Source organism: Phascolarctos cinereus, unplaced genomic scaffold (genome assembly GCF_003287225.1).
Source record: "Phascolarctos cinereus isolate Bilbo 61053 unplaced genomic scaffold, phaCin_HiC Scaffold_726;HRSCAF=1367, whole genome shotgun sequence".
In the NCBI taxonomy this organism is placed as follows: domain Eukaryota; kingdom Metazoa; phylum Chordata; class Mammalia; order Diprotodontia; family Phascolarctidae; genus Phascolarctos; species Phascolarctos cinereus.
The window spans coordinates 171944154-171970630 of NW_027556098.1; the positions used below are offsets into that span (position 1 = coordinate 171944154).

General features: G+C 34.6%; 1 protein-coding gene across 3 annotated transcripts in view; it reads left to right on the top strand.

Moving 5' to 3' along the window:
* The window catches only part of EPC2 (enhancer of polycomb 2), a 179342-nt gene that overhangs the window by 146455 nt on the left and 6410 nt on the right, over positions 1-26477 (top strand). For all 3 annotated transcript variants that reach the window (XM_020984745.2, XM_020984746.2, XM_078146839.1), the window contains 4 exons: positions 11972-12061; positions 14032-14177; positions 14275-14618; positions 26328-26464. In XM_020984745.2, coding sequence (XP_020840404.1) covers positions 11972-12061; positions 14032-14177; positions 14275-14618; positions 26328-26464 — 717 coding nt within the window. The remainder of the gene's footprint in view (positions 1-11971; positions 12062-14031; positions 14178-14274; positions 14619-26327; positions 26465-26477) is intronic.

The following is a 26477-nucleotide window of genomic DNA, read 5'->3' on the forward strand; positions in this document are numbered from 1 at the left end:
AAACTTTATAGGAATTCTGTAGAAAATGGTGAGAGATTTGGAGTAATTAAGTCATGCTGTAATGTTTTTGAAAGGTTGAGATTAATGACTAGGCATCTTCCCAATACAATACAGAATGAATTTTTGCCCAAAATTAATTTGCCTACCAGATTTTGACACAGATAATAATCTTGATATTTTAAAGATTCTTTGAGGTTAAAAAAATTCTAAAGAACATAAAAATTTTTAAATGATTCTTCATATATTACAGAATAAAATTTTGTTTTATAACTGTTACTCATAGAGGTTTTAAAAGTAGTTACTGTATCATATTTAAAATAATTTGATTTATGGAATACTGATTTAAATGTAACTTTTCAAGAACCAGAAAATAAACTTAGGTAGTATTGACCTTTTCTGTCATTCTGAGTTCATGTGATAATAGATCTAAAACTGAAATGGACCTCAGAGACCATCTAGTCCAACTCCTTCATTTTATGTATGAGGAAATGGAGGCTCACCAATATTCTTGAGCAATCAACTAAAAAAGAAAGTTCAGTCTAGAGCCATTTATTTTAATAATTTTAATTTTATGTCAGAGAAATACAATGAAAATTTTATTAAGATGCTAGAAGGGCCAATATATGAAGACAAATAAAAATTAACCTTCATTAGTTTGGGAAGGCTGGAGAAGTGGTTGTAGCTATACCTTTTAAAATGATAAAAAGGTATGGATATTTTGCTTAATGACATTTGTTCACCTAATTTCACTGCCTCAGCCCCCTCCTTCCCCACATTTCACCCATTTAACCTATTCTTTTTTGCTTTTATTCTGTTTCCCCATCTTCTATTTCTTCATTGTTAGTAGAGGTAAAACTTATAGTTAGAAAACCTCAGAACATTAGCGTGCATGTTTCAAGAACAGACAAGTAGGAGAAAAACTATGAAACTTCATTCTTTTATAAAGTGCCCAAGGTATAGAGAGATCCTGACCAAAAGCACTAATTGAAATTTATGGAATGAGGAGCATTAAGTTTAAATCCCTGGGTCTATGGCGGGAAAAAAAGAAAGAAGGCATTTGTAGAGTCAGTTGGACTCAGAAATGTCCTTGTGGTTTATCCATATACCACTTGTTTGAGACTTAAGTTTCATAAGTAAGCATACCCTTGGTACACCTTTAATAGGAAGTTTCCTACAAGTATATGTTCTCTGGCATTTATCTCATCATTGGTCAGTTCACCCTAAATCCTTGTTTATATAAAGTCCTAGATTCTTTGCCCGGGAAAGACAAGGACAAATGATTCTTCCACAATCATGCTCCAGCGAAGTACAAAGCTTCTTAGTATCTTCCCATGTCAAGAGCTGCCACGTAGAGTAAGTCACACACACACATACACACACACACTTAGAAGGAAAGGTACCCTTCCTAATAATCCATAGTGATTCAGCTCATTTACATGAGAAACCCTTTGTTTTCCAGCTCTTCAAATCATAGAATCTCAGAATTGGAAGGTACCTTAGAAGTCATCTAGTCTAACCTGTACCTGACCAAGAATTCCTTTTAGAAAATAACTGAGAAGTGGAACTTAAGAACTTATGGCTAAGACAGCTACCAGCCTAGCTCCCACATATCTATCCCGTCAAAAACCTAAAAATTCCACCTGACCAAATAAAGATCAAGAAATAAAATCAGCAACTATAGTAACAGACTTCTTTCTCCCTAGAACTTCACAAAATGTCACCAAGAACTCCACAGGAGATAGGAAAAGGAGCTGCTTGAAAAGCCAACACCAGAGCAGGCAAACAAGATGGTAGCCTCCCTCAGCAGCAGAGAATGGTCAGAGAATCCTGTACCCTACTTTATTTCTGGAGGCAGTTAGAGGAGAGGGCTTTCATCCTCTTTAACAGGGACCTTGGAAGGGGCTAGGAATGGCATTGAGTAGTCTCAAGGTCCCTAGCCACTGTCCAGAGGTACTGTGGAAAACTCTAAAAATATAGCATTCTAGAACCTCAGAGAAATGGTCAGTATAGTAATCCAGATTAAATGAAGCAGGGCCTACCACTTCCACCCAAAAATACAGTATGGGGCAAAGCCAGGCCCTGACCCAAAGCACCAATTTGGGAACTAAGGCTAAAGAGATGAATAACACAAGAAGTTATAAACTACTATCAAGAATTATAGTAAATCTAAGAAATTCCAAAATCCAAAGCAATCCTGAGAAAAAAATTATATGCCTAAAAATATACATAAGCAAAAAAGAAAAGGTGACATTAATGAATTAGTTATACATTTTTTAAAAAATGAGAAACCCAAGAAATAAACACAAAATTTAAGCATAAAAGGAGAAATCTTGAAAATTAGAGGAGAAATAAATTGAAACCAAAAGGCAGTACAACTAAGTAGTTCTTTAAAAAGACTAAAAAAATTGATAAACCTTTAGCTAATCTAATTAAAAAGAAGAGGGTAGAAAAATAGATCAACAAAATAAAATCAAACAAAGTGAAATCACAACAGAAGCATGAGAATAAAAAGACTTAGGCAGAATCTATTTTGCACAGTTATATGACAACAAAACTGAGAATACAAAAGAAATGGAGGATTATATACACAAATATAAATCCCCCAAACTAAGAATACCAAAGAGAGATCTTAAATAATACAATTTCAGAAAGGGAAATAGAGCCCTCTCTGAAGGAGCTACCAAAATGGAAGGGGAAGAGGAGGAGGGATGAATTTACAGGAGAATTATGTCACATTTTTAAAGAACAGTTGCTACTCAAAATATAGTCCTACTACCTACAATTTTAAATAAACTCTTTTGAAACAAACTACAGTGATTTAGTCAAGAAATCATTCATTTTGACCAAGTTAGATTTATAGAAAGGGATGTAAGTGGTTCAACATTATTATACAAAAAAGAAAAAGAGCTAATTTATTCTAAATATCTTACAGGTTAAAAGTAGAGAGGTCCTTTCTTATAACATGAGAAGTATCTATCTCAAAAAAGCAATCATATGCAATGGTTATATGATAGAACCTTTTCCAATTAATACAGGAACAAAGCAATGGTGCCTTCACTCCGATGTTATTTGATGATGTTCTAAAAATGCTGACAATGGCAGTGTGAGAGAAGAGGAAGAAATTAAAAGCATAAAGATTGGCAAATAGTAGACAAAATTATTCTTTCTTTCATTGATCACATCAAGGTGTAAGATATGTTTTGAAATCCTAGGGAACAAGCAAAGAAACTGAGGTAATTAATAGTTTTAGCAAAAGTTGTAATCTACTTGTTTTATATCTTGCAACCCACAAAACCTGCATTTTTATGTAACAACAGTCTAAGAAGCAATAATAGAAAAATTCCCATTCAAAATAACTATGCAATGCATAAAATATTTGGTAGTCATTCTACTAAAACATATTCCATACTTGTGTATTCAGTTACAAAAGGATCCTTAAAAAAATACTTAAAAAGCTAAAGGAATATCCAATATAATAAAAATGACTACTGCCAAAATTGATTTACAGAATTAATGCTATACCAATCAAAGTTCTGAAGGGATACATCACTGGGGTAGATAAAATAATAATGTTTCATCTAAAATAACAAAGGATCTAGACCATCAACAGAATCAATAAGTAGGAAGGAAGAGGGAATAGCACTTTGAGACTTCAAACTATAGAACAAAGTAGCAGTAGGGTTGGTTTAAAAAGTAAAGTAAATTAATGAAAAAGCTTTAAAAAGTGAGAATCAGAAATAATGGTACTTAACTCAGTGTTCCATAAACCTCCAAAACATCAATTAATTAGGAAGGAACTACTTATTTGAGAAGAACTACTAGGAAAACTAGAAAGCAGTTTGAAAGAAATTAGGCTTAGATAAATAACTTATATTATATTCCATAATAAGTTCAAAATGAATATACAGCCTAAATATTAAAAATTATATCATTAAAATCACTAGACGAGAAACAGACCTTTCACATCTATGGGTAGGAGATAAATTTTTTTTTAACCTAACAAGTAATAGAGACAATTATGAAAAGATACAATTGAACATTTTGATTCTGTGAAATTGAAAGACTTTCTGCACAAACAGAATTAATGCATATAGCTAGGATAAGAAGGGGAGCTGTTCACTGGGGGGAAAATCCTTGTTATCAATATTTCTGATAAGGGTTTGGTATCTAAAATGTAGAAGCAACTAATAGAAATAAGATCATATGTCATGAGGCAAATGATCAAAGACATGATTAAGCTAAGCAAAAGAAGAGTTGCAAGCTATTAACAATATGAAGGAATTCTCTAAGACATTGTTAATAAGAAAAATGCAAGTTTTTCAAGTTTTACCTCACACTCAGCAAATTGGTGATGAAGACAAAGGATGGGTAATAGTCAGTGGTGAAAAGGCTCATGGGAAGATGGGCACACTGGTGTGTTGGTGAAGCTCTTAGTGTTTGTAGTTGTTTTGGAAAGCAGTTTGGAATTTTCCATTTAAAGTGGCTAAAATGTCTGCATTCTGTGACCCAAAGTTTGCATCCCTGGATATACAATCCCAAGGAAGTCGTTGACAAAAAGAAAGATTCCGCAGGCACCAGAATATTCATAGCATCACTTTTTGTAGCAGAGAAAAAGGAAGGAAACAAAATATATTACGTGTCCATCAAGTGGGGAACAGATTAAAAAAAATTATGGTACATGAGTGTAATGGAATGTTACTGTACTGCAAGAAATGACTATACGGAGATGCATAGAAAGACTGATATGAATTGATGTAAAGTGAAGCAATCAGAGGCAGGAAAACAGTATACTCAAGGGTTACAACAATGTAAATGGAAAAAACGACTGCCAAACCACTGAAAATGAATGTTGAAGAATAATAAAAAACCAGCTTCACCTCCGAAGAAGAGATATGAGAAGATACTTCTCCTATTCCTTTGTTTATGGAAAAAGAAGTATCTGGGTGTGGAACATTTTTTAAAAAATATACATTTTGTTTATATGTTTGTCCTCCTTTTTATTCCATCTTCCACAGTGCTATTTCTTACCACAAAGAATTTTTTAAAAAAAAAGAAAAGTGAAAGAAGAGCAATCAGAAAAACTGATGAGTGTGGAACATTGCATATAATTTCAGATTTTTAAACTATATTGATCTGTTTGGCTGAATTTTTTCTTTTCCCCATTTTTCCTTTTATTAAAAAATTCTTTGTTCCTAGAGATGGAGATACGTCTTAGAAGGTGTTTATAAGAGGAGGTATAGGTGATGTAAAAGGAAAATATGAAAAAAACTAAGACAAAAAAAAGAAAGAGAACAAAATAAAAAGAATTTAAAAATTAGAAAATGTAAGCTGTGATATAAAAAACACAACTGATCTTGAAAAGAGGTTAAGGAGAAATAACTTGCAAGTTACTGAATTCTTTTGAAATAATTTATTTTGTTTTTTAAAGTCTGGATACTTTATTTAAAGAAATCATAAATTAAAATATCCCAGATCTTTTAGCACCAAAGTGCAAAGTGGAAACAAAGACTTCACCAATCACTTCCTGAATGGAACTCCAAAATGGTAAATCCCAGGAATACCATAGCCAAAATCCAAAGCTTCCACATCAAAAAGAAGAGTACTGTAAGCCACCATGAAGAAGCAATTCAAGTACCAAGATATTACAGTCAGGATAATACATGACCTAACAGTTTCTACCAAAAACAAGAAGAGATCTTAGAATGCAATATTTGAAAAAAACCAAAAGTAAAAGGCTTATAACCAGGAATAATTTACCCTGCAAAACTGAGCATAATCCTAGAAGGGAAAAATGGACCTTTAATAAGAAATAGCATACTTTGAAGCATTTCCAGTGAAAAGACCTAAGGTGAGTAGGAACTTTGAAATACAAATACAAGAGACCAGAGAATCTCAAAAAGGTAAATTTATTTGAACAATTCGAAGGGGCTCTATGAATTGAACAAAGGATGGTTGAACACACCCACAGAGATATATCAAACTCAACAGGGAAATAGGTGGAGATAGAAGAGAGGTTAATATGAGAGAAGTAATAGGAACAAGCAAAGCAAATTTCCTGATCCTGAAGGAGAGATTTGAAGAAAGAAAGAAAAAACAAACAAAGCACTGGAAAAGTGATGATTTTGGTTGCCTATCATTTGGAGAATGGCTGAACAAATTATGGTATATGAATATAGTAGAATATTATTGTGCCATAAGAAATGATAAAAGATACAATTTCAGAGAATCCTGGAAAATGTGAATTGATGCAGAGTGAAGTAAGCAGAACCAAGAGAACAGTTTATACAACATCATACAGAAAAACAACTTTAAGAGACTTAAGAACTCTGATTAGAGCAACGACCAACCACATCTCCATGGGACCTGTGATGAAGCATGTTATATACCTCTAGATAGAGGTGATGTGCTGCAAGGTGTAGACAGAAGAAAAATACATTTTTGGACTTGGCACCTGTGTGAATTTGTTTTAGTTGACTATACTAGGTTATTAAAAGAGTGGTCCCTCCCTTTTAAATGGGAGCAGGGAATGGAGAGTAGATATACAGAAAAGAACATAAGGCAGTTCAGAAGGAAGCACAAGTCAGCATGGTTTTGAAAGCAAAGTATTGAATGTTATTATATACTTATAATAAAAGCAAACAGTAAGAAAAAGATTTACAGTTTTGTATACCAGACTTCTTTTTTGTTGTTGTTCTGATGTACATATGAAAACACCCTTGGGGGGGCCAAGGGGTGGGGAAGGTGGTTTTTAAGTACAGAAATTTTTTTAAAAGTTTTTTTTTTTAATGAAAGAAATAAATGGTTCTCAAGTTTGAAAAGATGTGCAGGAAAGCAGAATCCATTACTTCCAGAAGCTGCTTGTTCTGTTTTTTTGTTTGTTTGGGGGGTGTGTGTGTGTGTGTGTGTGTGTGTGTGTGTGCGTGTGTGTGTGTGTGTGTGTGTAGTTTACAACCACTGTAATCAAAAGTTTCTTCTTTACATCAAGCCATTATCTGTGTCTCTGCAAAGCAAAATTGTTTTCTGGGTTTACAAAAAACAAGTCTTAATAATCCCTCTTTCACATAAGAACACTTCATATCGTGACATCCGCTTACGTGTTTTCTTTAGATTCTTGAGGCATCATTTTTGTTTTATTTTTTGTTTTTTTTTGCTTTTTGGTGAGGTGGTTGGAGTTAAACAACTTGCCCAGGGTCACACAGCTACTAAGTGTCAAGTGTCTGAGGCTGGATTTGAATTCAGGTCCTCCTGACTCCAAGGCCAAAGGTCTATCCACTGTGCCACCTAGCTGCCCCTTGAAGCAGCTTTATTATGCCATACTCCTCAGTTCTCTCATTATTCTAGTTACCTTATTCTGGGCATACTGTATAGTTTTTTAATGTTCTGCCTAATATGGGATGCTCAGAACTGAAGACAATGCTAGTGAAGTCTATCAGCGTAAAGAAAGGGAATGAGGAAGTAAGCATTTATTAAGAATGTACTTTGTGCCAAGCATTGTGCTAAGCACTTTTTTTTTACAAGTATTAATCTCATTTGATCTAGTCTGGAGTACAGTAGAACTGTCAATGTACTTACTGTAGATGTGTTGCCTCTTTGCCCCCCAACTGCGTTATAACTTGATTTATATTGAATCTTCAGGTTTGCTAAACCCTGCTGACATTTTTTCATGCTAATTCTTGATCTAAAGTACATTTTAAGCTGCTCTTGCATAATTATGTTTAATGCTTTACATAGAATAGGCAACATAGAGTAGTGGACCTTGCTTTAAATCCCATACTGGCTGTGAGATCCTTATCAAATAACAATCCTAAGTAAAGCTCTAAGACTGCAAATTGCAATGCTTTGGTAGAAGGATCCTCATCTAGGATTTCCTTATGCTAGTGAAATTACAGGTCCATCCTATTTTGAATTGAATTGAATTGAATTGAATTCACTAGATAATACCAGTGATTTACTACCACAGAAATTCTGAAATAGAAAAGTAGTTAATTACTAACCCTGCAGGCCAGAGATTATCAGGTGTTGTTTGTTAGACAGCTTCTGACTGATAATCCTTAGGTCACTTTCTTAGAAGCAGGTCTATTGACTTTTTCTCTGCTACCAATATCACCTCCTGGAAGGTAGCTTGAACTATAAAAAATGGACTTCATACTTGTAAGGGCTATACTGAGCAAGTGTCACCTGAAATATCAAATTGAAATGCTAAACACATTTACCCCTAGAAACGTTGTGACAGACTACAGCACAGTACCACAGTGGATTAAATAGGTTTAGTTGGGTTAGCCTAGAAACTTAACAACTATTTATAATTTGTTTTTGTAGGAAAACATATTTCATTATGCAAATAACAAACTTAATAAATGAATTTTTAAGATATAACTTGTTTGTGCATTTCAGCCTGGCTGTATGGATTCAAGAAGTATTAGATAAATTTGTGTGTGGTAGATTCATAATGAATTAGGAAAATCTGAGAGACATCTCAGTTTGAAGTACATCCTTAACTGTTTACCACTGATGCCAGGTCCTTCCCTAACATCTCTTGAGTTCATTGTTAGATAAGAGTACAGGGCTGAATAGTACATGGATGTTACTTAGTATGATAATATTCTCATGCTTAGTGTATCTCAGAATCACTATTTCTGCTTAACTACATTTACTCACATAATTTCTCTCTTACTCTTTCTCATCATAAATTCGTTCTAAATATAAGGTAGCACAAATCACTGGCTCTTGGTAATGGCAACCTTTAATAAATATTTTGAGATTCTGTTTTTCAAGGACAATGAATCACCCAAAGTTAAACAACAATTAGTAGTAACTGTTTTAAAGTGTTTTGATTTTGTGATATTTATCTAGAACTTGTAGATATAATTTAACATGACTCCAAATTCCATATTGTTATTGTAAGAACTGGAACTAGTACCCAGAATTGTGTTCCTGCCCTGTAGATCCTGACATCACTTCCTCTTTGTTCTACTCTGGTTCCTGAAAAATTTTACAAGAAATAAACATTTTGTGTAGGGATTTAGGGAAGAGTCTTAATAATAGCTCCTTTGTATAGATACTTGTATGGAGGAGAACAAAAAGATAGAACTGAGAAGAGGTTACTGGAGATGGGGGTAGTTGAAGAGAAGGAGAAAGAGATAATGTGCAAAGTGACTGAAAAGATGATACTCACATTTGGGATTTCCTTTCCTTTCAAGTTTCAGATTTGGGGCTTAAGTACCCTTTTCCCCAGGGAAGAAGAACCAGGCAGCTGTTGCAGCCCCAGCTCACTGCTTCACTGGCTCCCCATGGGGTTGTGGAGGTACATTAGCACCTCAAACAGATACCTTTCTTCTCAAACTGAGTCTGCTCAGTGCTACTTACAGTAGTTCTTTCCCAGGCAAGCTGGTTGAGGCACCTTTCCCTCCCTCTAGCCAGAAAATAAGCACCTATATTTCCCCTGTTGCTCCTTTAATCCTTTGCCTGCTTTGGTAAAGAAACACATTCAACTAGTTAATGTTCTTTAATTTTTTTTAGGAGGCTCAGGTAGAAGTCATAATTGCTTTTTTTAAGGTGGAGTGGCAGACAAAACAAAAGGTAACATTATATGGGAAAAATTTTTTTTCTTGATTTCCTCCTCAAGGTAGGAATACAGCTTTTTGATAAAATGTTCAAGCAAATATGATACAGTAATGCCTCATTTTCCTAACATCGGTGTTGCAAATGAATAACTTTTCCAGATAACTGATAGTCTTCTAAGTGACAAACTTCTTCGTTGTGACCATTATGGATATAATTCTTAAAATGTATTATATACTTTATTGTCTTCTAAAATGATGTATACTTGTAATTTAACTTTTCCTTGACAACTTGTTTATTACAGGACCATTTGTCCTATGTTAAATATCCCTAGGTTACTGTGTTTTTTGTAGGTTTTCTATCTAAAACCTTTTTGTCAGCTGTCACTTCTTTTTGCTATCAGCTTCACAGTCCTTAACAGACTCCTTATTTTCTGCTTCTCATCTGTGGGCTTGAAAACCAGATAGCCAAGTTTGCACGAATTTTGTGTCAAGTAAGAGTAAATAATACTTAATGAGGAGCCAAGAGCTCTCTTGTGAATAATGTGCATGAGCTTCAGTGCATATACATTATTACATCTATTTTAACTGCTTAGAGGCCTCTTTTTGCTTACTTCCTGGTGCTTGGCTGTATTTTAGGCAAGTGAGATTGTTGGATAGATGAGGTGTTGTTAAAATTATTAAATATTTACATTTTAAAGTACATTTGTTTGGATATGTTAGAAAGTCACAAAATGTTAGAACTTGAAGGGGTATTAGTCCATCTAATTAACTTATTTTAAAGATGTGAATACTGTACAGTTTGTGACTTATCCAAGGTCACACATTAGCAAAGCTGATCCTGGAACCCTGGGCCTTCAGATTCTTTGTTTAGTGCCTTATTGGCCGTGTCCCCTCTCTGAGGGCTCCCTATTTGGCTTTGCTTTTTATCTCGCTAACATATTCCCTGTGTCTTTTTTGTTCCTCTGAGCTCCTCAAGAACCCGTTGTGCCATACTTGGGCCCTTAGTTCTTTGCTTTTTACTACGTAAACCAACAGACTACATTTTCATTCTCAGCCCTTTCCCACTCCTCATTTCAGTCCTGTGTCTCTAGGACCCAGCTGTATACTAGCTTGTCTGTTTAAATTTGGATGGGGCCGAGGCTAAGCCTCTAATTTCAGCAGTGTGGAAATATGTTCCAACATAGAGATGGGCAACCTGTCTGTAATTTATAGTCTTAGACAGTTGCCTGGGGCCTAATACTAAGTGACTTACTTGTGATCCTATAGCTAAAATGTTCCAGAGATAAGACTTAAACTCAAGTCTCCCATATTCTAAAGTCAACCCTCCATTCACGGTACCTCACAAAGCAGTGCATTAACAGGTGGCAAAGTCAGTATGTCACTCCATATTTTAACAGGAATCTTTTGAAGATAATGTCACCCTGAAAGAAGGGTTCTAAAGGTCATTAACTGTGGGAAGTTGGTGGTAGGAACATTTTGGTGCCTGGAAGCTTTTTGACACCCTTCACTTCATTCTATATAAAAATAGCCCATTCTATATAAATTGCTCCCTACAGAGCACCAGCTGTGCCCAAAGGAGTATAAATCTTGATGGTTGAAGCCTTACAAGATATCTGGGGGTTCACTGCTAGATTTCTTTCTTAAGGACCATTCCTTAAACCCAATTCACTCTGGCTTACATTGATTGGCCAACAGTAGGTCTCAGCCCAAGCCCCACTAGTGGTCATTGTTTGGGTCCTGATGGCTCAGAGTGAATGTAAATAGCAATTGTTTCTGTTTTGGATAGAAACCCTCAGGGTCTTCCCTTCCCAGATTAATTTTTTTTTAATAGGTAAAGAGGCCATTCTTTGCTCACTTCTTACCTAGCCTTAATCGCTGAATGAGAGTTTCCTCAGTCAAATTGAGATCTGGGAAAGACCTTAGCTTAAAAAGGCCAAATACTCTTATTGCAGCCAAGTCTATATCTTGTCACTGGACCCAGATGGCTCCAGAGAAGAGAATGAGGCTGGTGACTTTGCACAGCCCTCCCTCACTTAAGTCCAATTCACTAGCAGGTCATGACATCATCATGCTGATGTCATGGTCCTATTCCAGAACAAAGGACAAACAACAACAACAACAGAGCACCAGTCACTTGAGATGAACTAGGTTTTTATTCAGGCTAGTAAGAAATAATCACATGTCTTAAAATGTTTTATTTTTCTTGATGTACTTATCTGGGAGATTTCAGAAGAGTGTGGATGACATTTCAAACCAAAATAATAGCATTTAAATAATGTTTTGGGAAGAAATGAAGTCTTTATAATTTGTGATCATTATTTATGGCCAGAATTCTGATTTTAGAAATATTTAAAGATAGAACTATGAAATGAATTCTTACCTAAAAATGAAATGTGTTTTCCATTTAGGTACCATCACCAGTTTCAGAACCTGAAGAAGAAAATGATCCTGATGGTCCCTGTGCTTTCAGGAGGAGGGCAGGATGCCAGTATTTTGCTGTAAGAATTTTACTTTTGTGTGGTATTGTGAACTGGAATAGAATCATATCAGGGTACCATTCTCTTGATCTGGCAGTGGGATGTTAGTAAGCAATATTTATTTAGCAACTACTGGGTGAAGAAGAGAAGCTAAAAAATAGTAAGTCAGTCATTCCTAAGTTCATCAGGCACTTTTATTTGTGGATTCTCATCTATATTCATTACATTTTTGGTTTAACTATGGATTTATTGGCTGCGGAGAATTTATCGAAGATTTCAATTCTAGGGTTCAATTCAGGGTGAGCGTAGTGCTATTATATATTCAAAAATGACTTCATAAACAAAAAGCATCAATATACTTTTAAAACATTTCACTTTTGGAAAACTGTTTGACTTATGCAAGATATTAATCTGCATATCCACTCGGGTGTCAAATGTGACCATGGTAATTTTAAAGCTGTTACATGGCAGTATTTTATCTAGTCATTCGGTTAGCTAATTGGTTTAACTAGACAGGAGTTTGTCTATTGAAGGTGTGTGTGTATTTAGATAAAATTCATGTGTTGTTGAGTTTGTGCTAACAGGTAAAATGGTTGAAATACATTTAGTATAACCCCAAAGAATTAATTATACAAAAGATGCAAAAAACCTGCCAGTCAGCCCAAAATTCTGGTTGCTTTAATTTTAAGTAATATAATTAATGTTTAAGGTATGATTGACTGTTAAGGTAGTTAGACTAGTTCTCAAGTGCTTTTTGAAAAATCAGTCAGTCTCAGTAATCTTCAGCCCCACACACATAATGTTTGTCTCTCCTATTAAAATTTTTTAAAAGATAGTAGTTGGGAATTGTTTATTGAGGTAGCCACAGCAGTAACACAAAAATTATTTTTTAAAGGAACAGAAGGCAGAGGATAACAGGAGGTTAGTCTTTTTAGTGAAGGGAAATAGGAACTGAAAAGCAATTGGTTGGATCATTGTTTTGAAGGTAAATGTATAGAAAGCTTAAATTTGACCAATGCTACTGCTTCAAGGACTATTCCTAGTTATTATAAATTATAAATTAAATTCTTTTCTGTCTAGTTTCCTAAACCACGACATCTATAATCTGGTGATAGCACTACTCCCAAACTTTGGCCTCAATATCAGGAACCATCTTAGTCTTTTAAAAATATGTATCTTCTAAAATAATTAGCCCAAAGTAGAGGCTTTTAGTAAGTGCATTTTTCATTTAATTCTGTGAATTTCTTAATGTAAATGAGCAGTGTGGTATAGCAACCAAGAAAACTAGTGTAATTACATTTCTCATTAATTAAACTTAATGTATATGGGGATGAGTGGCATATATTAGGAAGTGTACCCACAAGCAGGAGCTATTCCAGTGTGAAGAATCAGGATGATAAGTAAATTTAAGACCATTCACTATAAGGATCTATGGAAGAAATTGGGTATGTTTTTACTGAAAAGATGATTTAAGGTGGGTGGGAGGGGAAGAGATATTTAGCGTCACATATTTGAAGATCTATCTTGTGGAAGAGGTATTACACTTGTTCTACTGTACTGGGCCCAAGAACGCAAAAGTAGAAATGATAAGCAGAAGTTGTAGGTCTTTTTGTAGGTCTTTTTTTTTTAATTGTGGCTAGGAAATAGGGTTAAATGACTTGCCCAGGGTCACACAGCTAGTAAATGTTAAGTGTCTGAGGCTGGATTGGACTCAGGTCCTCCTGACTCCAAGGCCTGAGCTCTATCCATTGCACCACCTAGGTGCCTCAGAAGTTGCTGATCTGGCTGGAGATAAAGAAAAATTTTCTAATACTTAGAGCTGTCCAAAAAATGCAGTGAGCTGCTTAGAACAACCTTTTGTTTAGGTTTTGGTTGTTAAATGCTACTAAACTTAGAGGTTTTTAAAATTAGGTTTTTTTTTTTTAACATACTGTTGACTGTTTCTCATCTTAGTCTATATGTTTCATTTTATTTTTTTCTTTTTGTTATAGCCTCGTTTGGACCAAACTAACCATTCAAATGACAATTCAGAACTGGCAGATTTAGATAAGTTGAGATATAGGCACTGCCTTACAACTCTTACTGTCCCAAGAAGATGTATAGGATTCGCAAGGAGGAGAATTGGCAGAGGTGGAAGGTAAACTATTTGTTTTCAATCTGTTCAGGCAGTGAAAAATAAAGAAAATATTTATGAAGCTCTTATAGTTAGTAATTAATCATATATTGTTTTTCAGGGTCATAATGGACCGGATATCCACAGAACATGACCCTGTCCTGAAACAGCTAGACCCTGAAATGCTGAATGGTTTTTCAAGCTCTTCCCAAACTGTAGACTTTTCTTCTAATTTCTCATGGACCAATGCTTCCAATAAACATTGTGAAAACAGACTGTCCCTTTCTGAAATACTAAGCAATATCAGATCATGTCGACTACAGTGTTTCCAGCCAAGGCTACTAAATTTACAGGACAGTGATAGTGAAGAATGTACCTCAAGGAAACCAGGGCAGACTGTGAACAATAAAAGAGTTTCTGCAGCATCTGTAGCTTTATTGAACACCAGCAGGAATGGCATATCAGGTAGGCTATCAATTTGTTAAGAATGTGAGTTGTGGAGCTTGAAGTGGGTGCCTACAGTATTAGCATAATGATTCTTGTTGAAGGAATACAAGCTCCAAACCAGTATTTAAAATATTTCTTTGCTTATTTTTGCATTTTCCTTTGTACCAAGAAAACTATTCATATAAAGATATAGTTGTTGAATCCTACTTACTAGCAAAATGCTATTTTGATCCATGTTTTTCCTTTATCTTTTACTGTTCAAACCAGATTAAAAAAATAAGCATATTGAGACCAATCATTTTAACGTGTACTATAAGCTATGATTTCAAAATGAATTGTGTGTTGAGTATGCTTACCTGGTATAGCAGCATACAGTAGTGTCCAGCGGGGATCCATTATAGGAGAACCAGTCATGGAGCTCAACACAACTAGATACTTTTGACCTGTTTGTTGGGGTTCCGTTAACTTTTTATCATACTACATTGCTTAAATTTGCAAGCAGAATGTAGCTCCTTGTGAGTAACATAGAAATTATATTTTAATTCCCCCAAAATTGCATGCTTTTTTTGAAATCTGCAAAAGATTGTAATTTTATTTGAAGTATTTTCTCTCCTTTGACCTAATTTTGAATAGTGTTTTTTAATTTTCAGACGTTGCTCAGCTGTATGCTCTTCAGTTTTATTTTACTATACCTGCTGTGTACATTTGTAAATAACATGGTATCCAAAGACTTCAAAAATGTAACTTGAATTTTGTTTCATCTGTAGATAACCTCTTTATGTGACATGTGTATGTGTAATTTATTAATATTCTTATGATATGTACATTGTAAATAATGTATGATATCCAGAGATTATAGTAGTTGTGGCTTGCCTTATACTGTGGGAATACTGTGTTTCTGTGAAACATATATGTACCTGTATTTTTAAATTATTAACGTGATGGTGCATTTTAGTATGCAACATTATATTAAACTGCTTGAAATTGACTTAAATCATTTTAGCTTGAAATTTGATCTCAGTAGGGTTCAATCATTTATCATTGAACTACTTACATTTAAAACTTGGTGGAGAAGTATTTCTTTTAAAATGTTCATGAAAAATTGGATTTTAGTAATTTAAAGTAGGCACATTATTCTTCAAATTAATTATTTCCCTCCTAAGTGAATATAGGGGGGGAAATGACATTATGGTACATAAAGTCCATTAATTAATAAAGTTATGGCCAGTCCAAATTTTTTTAAACCCTCACGAATTATTCTTGTCTCACCTAAGGTTTGAATATATACTTAGTGAATAATAAGATTCTGAAGTTGAAATAGGCATGCTTCATTTTATGATATAAGGTTGCCTTTGGTTTATGCAATCTTGTTTTAAAATACCTAAATATAGTAAGAAGGTATAGTGTATTATTTTAAATACAGGTCAAATCTACTTTCATTGAATTCCAAGGGACTGTTATAATTTCCACAGTACATCAAATGGTGTTTCGATATAATATCACCATTAGCAGAGCTTGAAAAGCTTTGGTCTTACAAGGATATTTAATGTAATCAGGTTTAACCAGTATTATAACTCTGTTTTGTAAAGAAATTATACTATGCCAGAAAAATGCAGCTTAGTATTTTTTTAGTACAATGCAATTTACTGTGGGAACATACTTTTAATAATTTTACCAGTTATTTAGCAGTGTCCATTTCTAATAAATGTTAAACCTGCATAGTACTAACCTAGCAAATATTTATTAAATGTTTTCTGTATACTAGTCAGTGTTAGAATACATAGGAAAATAAGACAAGCTTCTTGGCATTGTAGAGTTTACAGCCTAATTGAGAAAGAAACCTGGTGTAGTGGAAGATGATCAAGGGTTCTTGGTGCAGACTGCTTTCATCTGTTAGTTTTTTACAAATAACAGCAATGTAAGATAGACTTGAATGTGTAGTAAGATAAGTATAAAGTGCTACTATGCTATTTCAGAGGAAAAAGAGATTACTTGAGCTGTAGAAAAAGTAACATTTAGCGTTAAAGTTCTAAGGTACTATTTAATTGCGTACCACCATGAACTGAGAATTATAAATGTCACATATGTTTGTGTGTATATGTGTGCTTTTCAGGAAATGTAAATTTCACCAACTTTCTCAGCAGTTAATGTTTCTTTAAGTGAAAGAATGCATCATAGACTAATAGAGGTTTTATCTTTCCTACTAGACAGAACAACCATTTTTTTTTCTTCTAGATGATATGTACTATATCTTAAAAACAGTGTGATTTTGTGCTTCCCTCAAGAACTACAAAGCTAATGCATACTACTATAATTGCATGACATGATGTAGCAAGTTATATTTTTGTCGGGAGATTCAACTATAAGCTTTTTTGCCATTTACTATTCAGTAGAGTAAGTTATTTTTCCCCTTAACACAAACTGGCCCGGCAAAATGGTAAATAAACTTTGGATTATGGAAAGCATATTGGAGTAGGAGTCAGAAGACCCACCCAGGTGTAATTTCTGGCTCAAGCACTTAATCTTTTCCAAGAATTAGTTTCCTTAGCTCTCAAGTTAAGGTAATACTAGACAGAAGAGACAGCCTTCTGTAGGGAATGGAGCACTGGAGTCATTCAGAAGACCTAGGTCTGAATGGCAGTGCTGACAGGAGAGCCATTAACTATGAGCAAGTAGTTTAACTTCTGTGAGCTTCAGTGCCCTGATCCAGAAAATGATGATTATAATACTTTTCATTATATTCCTTATAGAGTTACTGTGAAGAAAGCATTTTATAAGCCTTAACATAGGACACTGTTAATTATTAATCATAGGTATAAAGCATTGTATAAGTATGTGTAGTATAAGATCAGTAAGGTACTGGAAGTTTTTCTGGAACCATCTTTGTACTATGATCATAGAATATTAGAGCTAGAATGAAATTTAGAGATCAATTAGTCTAACCCTTTCGTTTTATAGGTAAAAAAAACTGAGGAGAAGTGGCTTGTTATACAATGACTCAGTGGCAAAGACAAGTAGAATTCAGGCTTCCTGGCTCTCAGTCCCATGTTCTTTTCACATTACACAGTCTCTAGAAAGGATAGCTAGGCTCTTTTTTTGCCTTTTTTTTATTTTTTGGCTAGGCAATGGGGTTAAGTGACTTGCCCAGGGTCACACAGCTGGTGAGTGTTGAGTGTCTGAGGCCAGATTTGAACTCTCAGGTCCTCCTGACTCCAGAGCTGGTGCTCTGTCCACTGCACCATGTAGCTGCCTCTGCTTATTTGCTTTTGTTATGATGTTGTATTGTATTGTGTTGTGTTGTGTTGTGTTATGTTGTTCAGAGAGTTCAGTGATTCTTAAATTTTTTCTCCTTGATGTATTTTCTAGGTAAGTTGTTTTGCTTTAGATGCCTTACATTTTCTTCTAGTTTTTCAGTCTTTCGATTTTGTTTTAATGTTTCTTGTTGCTACATAGAATACTTGGCTTCTATTTGGTCCCCTTTCAGTTTTCAAGGAGCTTATTGCTTGGACGAGGTTTTGTACTTCTGCCAAGCTGATAATTCTCTTTCTGATTCTTTCTTCCATAGCTCTTGTTTCTTTTCCAATTTTTTCCTCTAGTGTTCTTATTTCATTTATAGAAAGTTTTTAAATTCTTGGGAATTCTAGTTGAATTTGTGGCCAAGCTGTGTTTTTCTTTGAGGCTTTGCTTTAGGTGTTTTGGAGTCATTCTCTTCTAAGCTTCTGTCTTAAGCGTCCTTGTCACTAAAAATAGTTTGGTTTTTTTTAATGTGGGATTCTTTATTTGTTTGCTCATTGTTCCAGCTTACTTCCTGACTTCAGACTTTATGTGAAGCCTAAACTCTGAGTACTTCTGGAAGGAAGGTCTAGGCTGATCTTGTCATTGGCTTTTTTGGGTATTGAGTTGTGTTTTTCCAGGACCTCAGGGACAGCTCAGCTCAGGCTGGGGACCTGCAGGCCTCCAGTGCCCCTGAAATGGTCTGATTCAGGACAAAGTATGATCATCTTCCCTCTACCCACCCTCCCACCCCCCTTTCCACTGCAAAATTTTGACCTGAGTTTGAGTCTAAGCACTAATAAACTGCTGTTGGTCTCAGCCTTTGTCAGCCACCTAGGAAATTCTGCTGGTTCAGAAATACAGATCTCTGGGCTCCCTTTGGTCTGGGATTCCTACCCTGGTTTTTCCTCTGTAGGATTCAGGCTAATCTAGAAGCTGGAACTGAGACTGCATTCTGCTCTTGGGGTCTGAGTCACACAGCTGCTGCTTGCTTCTGAATTTCTGGTATATACCTCAGGTCTCTTTACCCTGTAATGACATTGTGGGCACAGTCCCATTCTCAGTCTGCTCTGAATCTTTGACCCAGGACTGACGTAGCGGGTGACAAAGCTGCCAGATGATACCTATTCCTGTTGCGTGGGTCCTGGGACCTCCTTTTGGATATGGTGCATTGCCTTCTTTGCTAGAGTGTTCTATGCTCCCAGCCAGACCCTATCTCCAGTGTTCATAGATATATTTGTATACAAATGTAGGCTGGAACAATGACTCACTATTTAAATGGGCAGGGAGCAGCGGGGGAGCTGGGCAGAACTTTTATTACTATGTAGAGGTTCTCAGTGAACCAAATATTCCATTTGTTTTTGGCATGAAAAAATAGTGCAGAACCAGTTTGTTTTCTAGTTCTCTTCTTCCAGTTACTTTTTATTATTAGTTGAACTCTGGTCTTTATCTGTAACAGATATATTACAATTCCTTTTTAAGGAATCAGCAACCTTTAATGTGAATTGGCCTTCACATTAGCTCAGTAATTTTTTTAGCCTTGCTCTTGACACTGAACCAGAAGGTTTGAAATTGAGCCAAACAATGCAGTCTTATTTATGACAGTAAAGAGACTCTATCCTTGTGACCATATTTTAATGAAAAAATAAATTTGTAAACACTCCATAGAGAACAGAAAACTGGTCTCAGTTAGCATAGCCATTACTTTTTAAGAATGTCTAACACAAACTATCCTATTATAGTGACAAGCCTGGTAAATCCAGGGGAAAAAAAAGTCAATGATTAGTATAATAGGATCATAGTTTTTAAATTGGAAGGGACCTTAGCAATCATCTCATACTCTAACCCCTTTATTTTATAGACAGAGAAACTGAACCCCAGAGAATTTCTGTTTTGTCCAGATTCACACAGGCAGCAAGTAGTATAGCTAGTGCTTGAACCCAGGTTCTTTGACTTCAACACACTTTGTGCTACACTACACTATCCTTCCTCTCTCCCTGTTATATCTGTTTCAACAGTAGGAAATTCTGTACTATAAAATGATATCTATTATTAAACTGGTAAACTTGAACTAGACCTGGGATAGGGAACCTGTGGCCTTCAAGATCCTTGAGTGTGGCCTTTTAACTCAGTCCAAGTTTTACAGAACAAACCCTTTTATTAAGGGGATTTGTTCTCTGAAGTTTAGATTCAGTCCAAGAGCTACACTTGGGCCATATGTGGCCTCGAGGCTGTAGGTTCCCCACCCCTGAACTAGACTAAGAGTTCTTAACATGGGGTTCACAAATCTTTTTTTTTTAATAAGTGTTGTTCATTCGTGTCCCAACTTTTTATAACCCTGTGGACCATTACTGTCCATGGGATTTTCTTAGCAAAGATGCTGGAGTGGTTTGCCATTTCCTTCTCCAGTAAATCAAGGCAGGTTAAATAGCTTGCCTGGGGTCACACAGCTAGTAAGTTTCTGAGGGCAGATCTGAACTCAGGTCTTCCTGACTCCAGACCCTGTGTTCTATCCACTGAGCCCACTAGCTACCCCTTTCAGTAACAGTATTTCGATATAATTAGTTTCCTTTGTATTTCCTTTTCCTATGTATTTTATTTTATGCATTTAAAAACATTATTCTGAGAAGGATTCCATATGTTTCAACAGAGTGCCAAAAGGGTCCATAATACAAAAAAGGTTAAGAACAACTGGTCTAGACTGAGTTAGTTTAAAACTGACTAAAGGAATGCAAAGTCCTTTTTTAGTGGAACATGTTCAGTCCCAGAGCCAGTAAGTATTTGCATTTAAACCAAGCTGTCTTGGAAATGCTTTTTTCTTTTTTGTTTGTTTGTTTTAAATATATCTTTCAGCTAGATGATGAAGGGGTATCTAAGGCTTTGGAGAATGGGCTCAGAATACCAAATGACTTTGGCAAATAAGAATAAAATTTAATATAAAGTACATTTAAGGTAGAAAACATTCCTATGATATTGGCATATAAAAAGATAGATTTTTTTTTCTAGTCAATGAAAAGAAATATTTCCTGACAGTTAACTGCTAGAAGAAGTATCAAGGGAGGTATAAAATCAGCCTTTTCCAGGAGAGGATGATCTTTTAAAAATAGGATAAATTTTCATACAGAATAGCTATTTCCAGGTTTTTAATTTCAGAAATTTTAGGATAATATATGGGAACATGTCATCCATTGAAAATTAGAACTTAAACTCTTAGCATGAAAATTAGAAACAAGATCTATATTATAGCCCTTTCTGCCTTGGATTTGGGAGAAATTATTTAAATTTCTTTAGTATAAGTTAAAAAAAATATTTTCTTGAGGTATTGTGAGAAAAGACATGGACTTTTAAAAAAATAAATAGAATAAAATATTATATACTCTGTAAGTGACCTGGGGTGCTAATACCCTTTTGTTAGTTTTGAGTTATAGTTTGAATCATGAAAGAAATCATAAGATCACAGATTTAAAACTGGAAGGGATCTCTGACCTTTTCCGATGAAGTATATAAATGTAGATTTAATATTGTTTCAGAAGTGTAGCAGCTTTCCAGTATTTAATTAAATTGGTTGATCCATGCCATGAACATATATGGGAATGTTTTTTGCATTTTGCTTAGTATAGGGTCTGATGTGTTTAGGATGGGTATGTCTTCAGTGCAATATCCCAAGCAAATTCTTGGATACAGAATGGGGGGAAAACCTTTTCCATTTTAATTGGCAGTTTTTTGACTAGATGCTGCTACTTCTGTAAAAACTCAATATGTAATTTCACTTACCAAAATGGGTAATCATGACAGTAGTTTAAAGTAGAAAGAAAACAAAATAGAATTGCTTCATTATTCCTGTGATATGACACTGATTAAAGACCTCAAACATAACCTATATCACTTTTTTAGTTTCTCCCATAGAGAATTTTTTCTCTTTATGCCATAGGGTGTAAGTCATATAATTTCAATTTCAATTTTAACATGAAACATACAGGTGGTTTCATGTTGGTAACACAAGCAAAATTGCTTATATTAGTAAAACTTTGCAAAGGAATAGTGTAAACATGTTAACATGATCAGACAGCCAACATCCAAATTTGAATGTCTTTTTGGTATTTGTGTTTCTTAATCATTTAGTGCCTTTACACTTTCCTTATCAGGCTAGTAGTTAGTAATTCAGTTGCTGTGACATCCATACAAATGCTAGTGAATTAGGGTTTTAGTACTCAGATATGTAATAAACATATTTTACTTTGATTGTCTTTAAGCCGTGCCCAGCAAAATAAAGCTGACTAAAAGAAAATAGAAATATTATGGCAAGTGGCATAAATTTCTCTGGGGGAAAAAACTAACAAAAGAATGCCCATTGAAAAGAGCAGCCATGATCTTAAGACAGTGACCGTTTGCATGCTGCCTGATAAAAGAGTTATTTTAGCATGGGAAACAACCATGCTGTAGTGGAAGGAACATTGGATTTGAAGCTTGAATCTTCTGTTTACTACATAAACTTCCTTGGCCAAGTCATATCCTTGTTGCATCTTGATTTCCTTACCTGTGAAATGAAGGAATTGGACTAGACAATCTCTGAGGTTCTATCTCAGTCTGGAACTTCTGTTATCCTGTAATGGGCAATACCTAAAGACCAAGAAACTTTAAAAGCAATCATTCTGTAATGGTAGGAGTGGAGAACATTTCCAACTATTGCTGCCTTGGTAGGAAAGAATATCAAAGAATAGTTAAAAAAAAAAACAACCAGTAGTAAATTTCTGCATAAAAGCCCAGCTCTAAGTCCTATGTTCTTAATGAATTATTGATTAGTAAGCACTGGAGAGTTTTCTCTCATTTTTCCTATCCTAGGATGATGAAAGTGTATATCTTATTTTGTGATTGTTACTAATTATTGTTTCCTATCAATTATAATACTAATAGTTCATCTTTATATTAGTTTTTAAGATTCACAAAGTACTTTTACCTATATTATTTTATTTGATCTTCACCACAACCCTATGGGGTACAATGCTGTTCTTTTCCTCTTTTTATAGATAAGGTAACTGAAGTTCAAGGGGTAGTATGACTTGCCTAGGATAACATAGCTGGCAAGCAATTATCTGAGGAGGGATTTCAGCATTTTTTCCTTAAAAGTGACAGACAGCATGGTATAAAGGATAGAGAGCTAGCCTCAAAGTTAAGAAGCTCTTGGCATAAGTCGTATGACTGATTTTATGACTGGACAGGTCACCTAGTCTAGACCTCAAAGTTGAAGAACAGGTGCTGAAATGCATTGTTGAACAGAGTTTTCTCACCAGAAGGTCCTTACACAAATGAAATCATAGATCCACCGCTTCCCCAAATTACTTGTAGTAATAAAATTTGAGGAAAGTAATAATACAGTATCCCAAGTGGATAGATTCCTAGTTCAAGAAAAGCCAGGTTTCAGAGATAGCCTAAAAACAATTTGAGTTTTTATATATGTAGAATCTATGATCATTTGGATAGAGGTTAGAGTTCAGTTTTCTATCCTCTTTCCAAATTAGCAAAGTTTTACTATACTCCCATTTTTAGAAGATGGAAAGAGAAGAAAATTCTATTGATATCCTAATTTATTCCCTCAAAAAAATTCTATTAAAATATAAATCTTAAATATAAAAATGTATTTTGTATTCCTTCTTCTTTAGATTTAAAGTTATTCATTGAATGTACATTTCATTTCCTACTTACTTTATTCAATCCTCAAAAGAAGACAAACTATACTTTCTCACTTTTTTAGTGACAACTTAGAGCACGTTTGTGGAAAGACCTAATAAGCATTGTATTTAGGGGAATGCATGTTGACACACTTGCAAATACACTTCTTAAAAATTTATTAGGTTCCTTTCTAGGCCTTGGTTATGTGTATTGTTTTTCAATGTAACTTAAAAGTTTACTTTTTATATCATGTATGTTTATCTATTTCTCAAACCTTTTTTCCCAAGTTCATGGAAGTTTATGTATACTTGAAATTTCCATTTGATTTACAAGGTCCTGGATTTAAAATTTTAAAAAGTCTTATTTTTGTTGTAGTTTTAAAGTTTTTATGTTAATACTTGCATTGATTCCAGAAAAGGAAGATATGAAGAAATCATTTTGTTGATAGTTCATAAGGATGACTGATGTGTTACAGAAATAGTGGATATTAAATCTTTATAGTGAGTATTATAATCTCAGATTGCTGAGTTTTTAAAAAATAGAAAATATTACCTGAAAGTTGTTTTCCCATCATCTTTCAATAAAAATTCTGTTGAGAATGTTCTAGAATAGTATTGTAGGTTTCTAGAGATGTGATAACATTAAAGAAAGATTCAACTGAATCTGAGGCTAGATTTTCTAAATCTGCCCTTTAGAATAGCATTGACCCAGATCTGGAGCCTATAGAACTCACGGAATGGAAAAGCCTATGCTTTTAATGAAAATGGAGACTAAGACACACAACTTTTGCTTTGTGCTGCTGTTGCTCATTCTTATAATAGACAGTGGTAGATATAGGAATGATTGGCAAGCATTCAGGATGTACTAGCCTAAGTTGAGTAGATAGTAATCTATATAGTTAATTGTGTTGATTGTCACTTTTCATGTATTGTCATGTTTTTAAATTTATCTTTTCACTATATACACACATAGATACACATTTATATTTATATATCACATCTATATATAGATATAGATACATGCATATATATTTATATACACACATACATATATATACACACACACACATATACAGACATAGATGTATGTATGTATGTCATTTTACCAACTATACTGCTTCAGTGAAGGCTTGCTTTTCTTTGTGTCTCCCCTGGTACTTCATATAGTGCCGTGTACATAGTATTAGCAAATACTCATTTTTTGATTGCAAGTCAAAGAGTAAAGAGGAGGAAGGAAGGAATAAAGAAAAAAATGTGAAACAAAAATTCCAATGTCATATATATGGAAAATATTTTTACAAAATTCAGTGTTTAATCGTGTGCTTTTGGGGTAGATATTGTCATAAGTTTGTGGGGTCTAGTCATTTTAAAAATGATGGTGTTAAATGGGTGTTCAGCCTTGTATAGTACAAAAGACAGTGGACAGAGTCTTAGGTGAGGAGAGCGGGCAGGATTTTGGGCCCAGCTGTGTTCCTAACTAGCTGGATAGCCTTGGGCAAGTAATTTAACTTCTGTGTACCTTAGTTTTCCCTCATTCCATTTCTGAGAGAATCTATATATCTTCTTGTCTATATATATTCTTGTGTTTTAATTATCAGTGAACAGGCATTAAGTACATACAATTTGCACATTTTCTTCCAGGAAGTTTTGCTTGGTTTAAGTTTCCAGAGGTGGTCCCTCAGACAAAAATCTTGAGAATTTTATTTGAAGGAGGTGATTTTTTTTGTTTTTGATTTAGATCCACTAGCCTTTCTTACATCTATTTTTGTAGCTATGAGACATTTGATCAAGCAGTGGATTGGATTTTCACTTTTTTAGAACATTCCAACTTGTTTATTGTATGAATTATTGATTTAGATCTGATTTCTTTTATTCATTGAGTTTGTGAGTGTGAGTTAATTTGAATAGCCATGGTATCCAAGTACTTTGTCAGTAAATGCTGCCTATTTTCTGTTAGTATTTGGGAAGCCAAATTTGCACCATTTACATTTTTTAAATGGCTTTATTTTTATTATCGAAGGTATAGTTTATTTGTTGTTTCATTGCCCTTGGTTAAACAGGGAATTTAGAATAGCAGCATGGAGTAGTGGATTCTGATACATGCTGGCTGTGTGAGCACAGGTTATTTGCCTGTTAAATGTTCTTGGCAAATCTCAAAAAACTCTTTAAGTTGAAGATGAGTTGCTGATCTGCCTAGGTTTATAGAGTTTTTGCACAAGAAGCTTGCTGCACTGATGAAATCATAGCTCTTAACCAAAAAAGGAGGGTGGGGTTGGGGGGAGCATAGTGGTTTTATTTAATGTTAGAAGTGTAGCAAGTTATTTACAGAATGTAGAATTAACTACTAACCTCAAAAGGTAAAAACTACATCATAGAGTTGTAATTCAGTAACCATTTAGCAAGCACCTGCTTGATGAAGTAATAGTCACTGGGGATGATACAAAGAAGAATACAGCATTGTTCCTGCCTTCATGGAGTTTGCAGTCTAGTAGTGATGAAACAGTAAGTATAGTTACATCTAGGAAGTTTGTTACTAAACTTCATTATGGCCCTTGAATAAGCTTTTTTTCAAAAGATTCATCTTAACTGTGTTCTCTGTATATGCTTATATTCGCATTATAAATGTATATGCTTATAATATATGCCCTGTATATGCTTATAATCTCATTATAAAGGTTTAATATCATTTCACTTTTTTACTCTGATTTATGATTATTTTATGAGAATATTTTTAAAATTACCTCTTATGGTTTACTTATTTCTGAAATTAATGTCTTTTTCACAGTAACGGGGGGTATCACAGAGGAGCAGTTTCAGACACATCAACAGCAGTTAGTTCAAATGCAGAGGCAGCAACTTGCTCAGCTTCAGCAGAAACAGCAATCTCAGCATTCCTCACAACAGACACATCCAAAAGCACAGGTAAATCATTCTA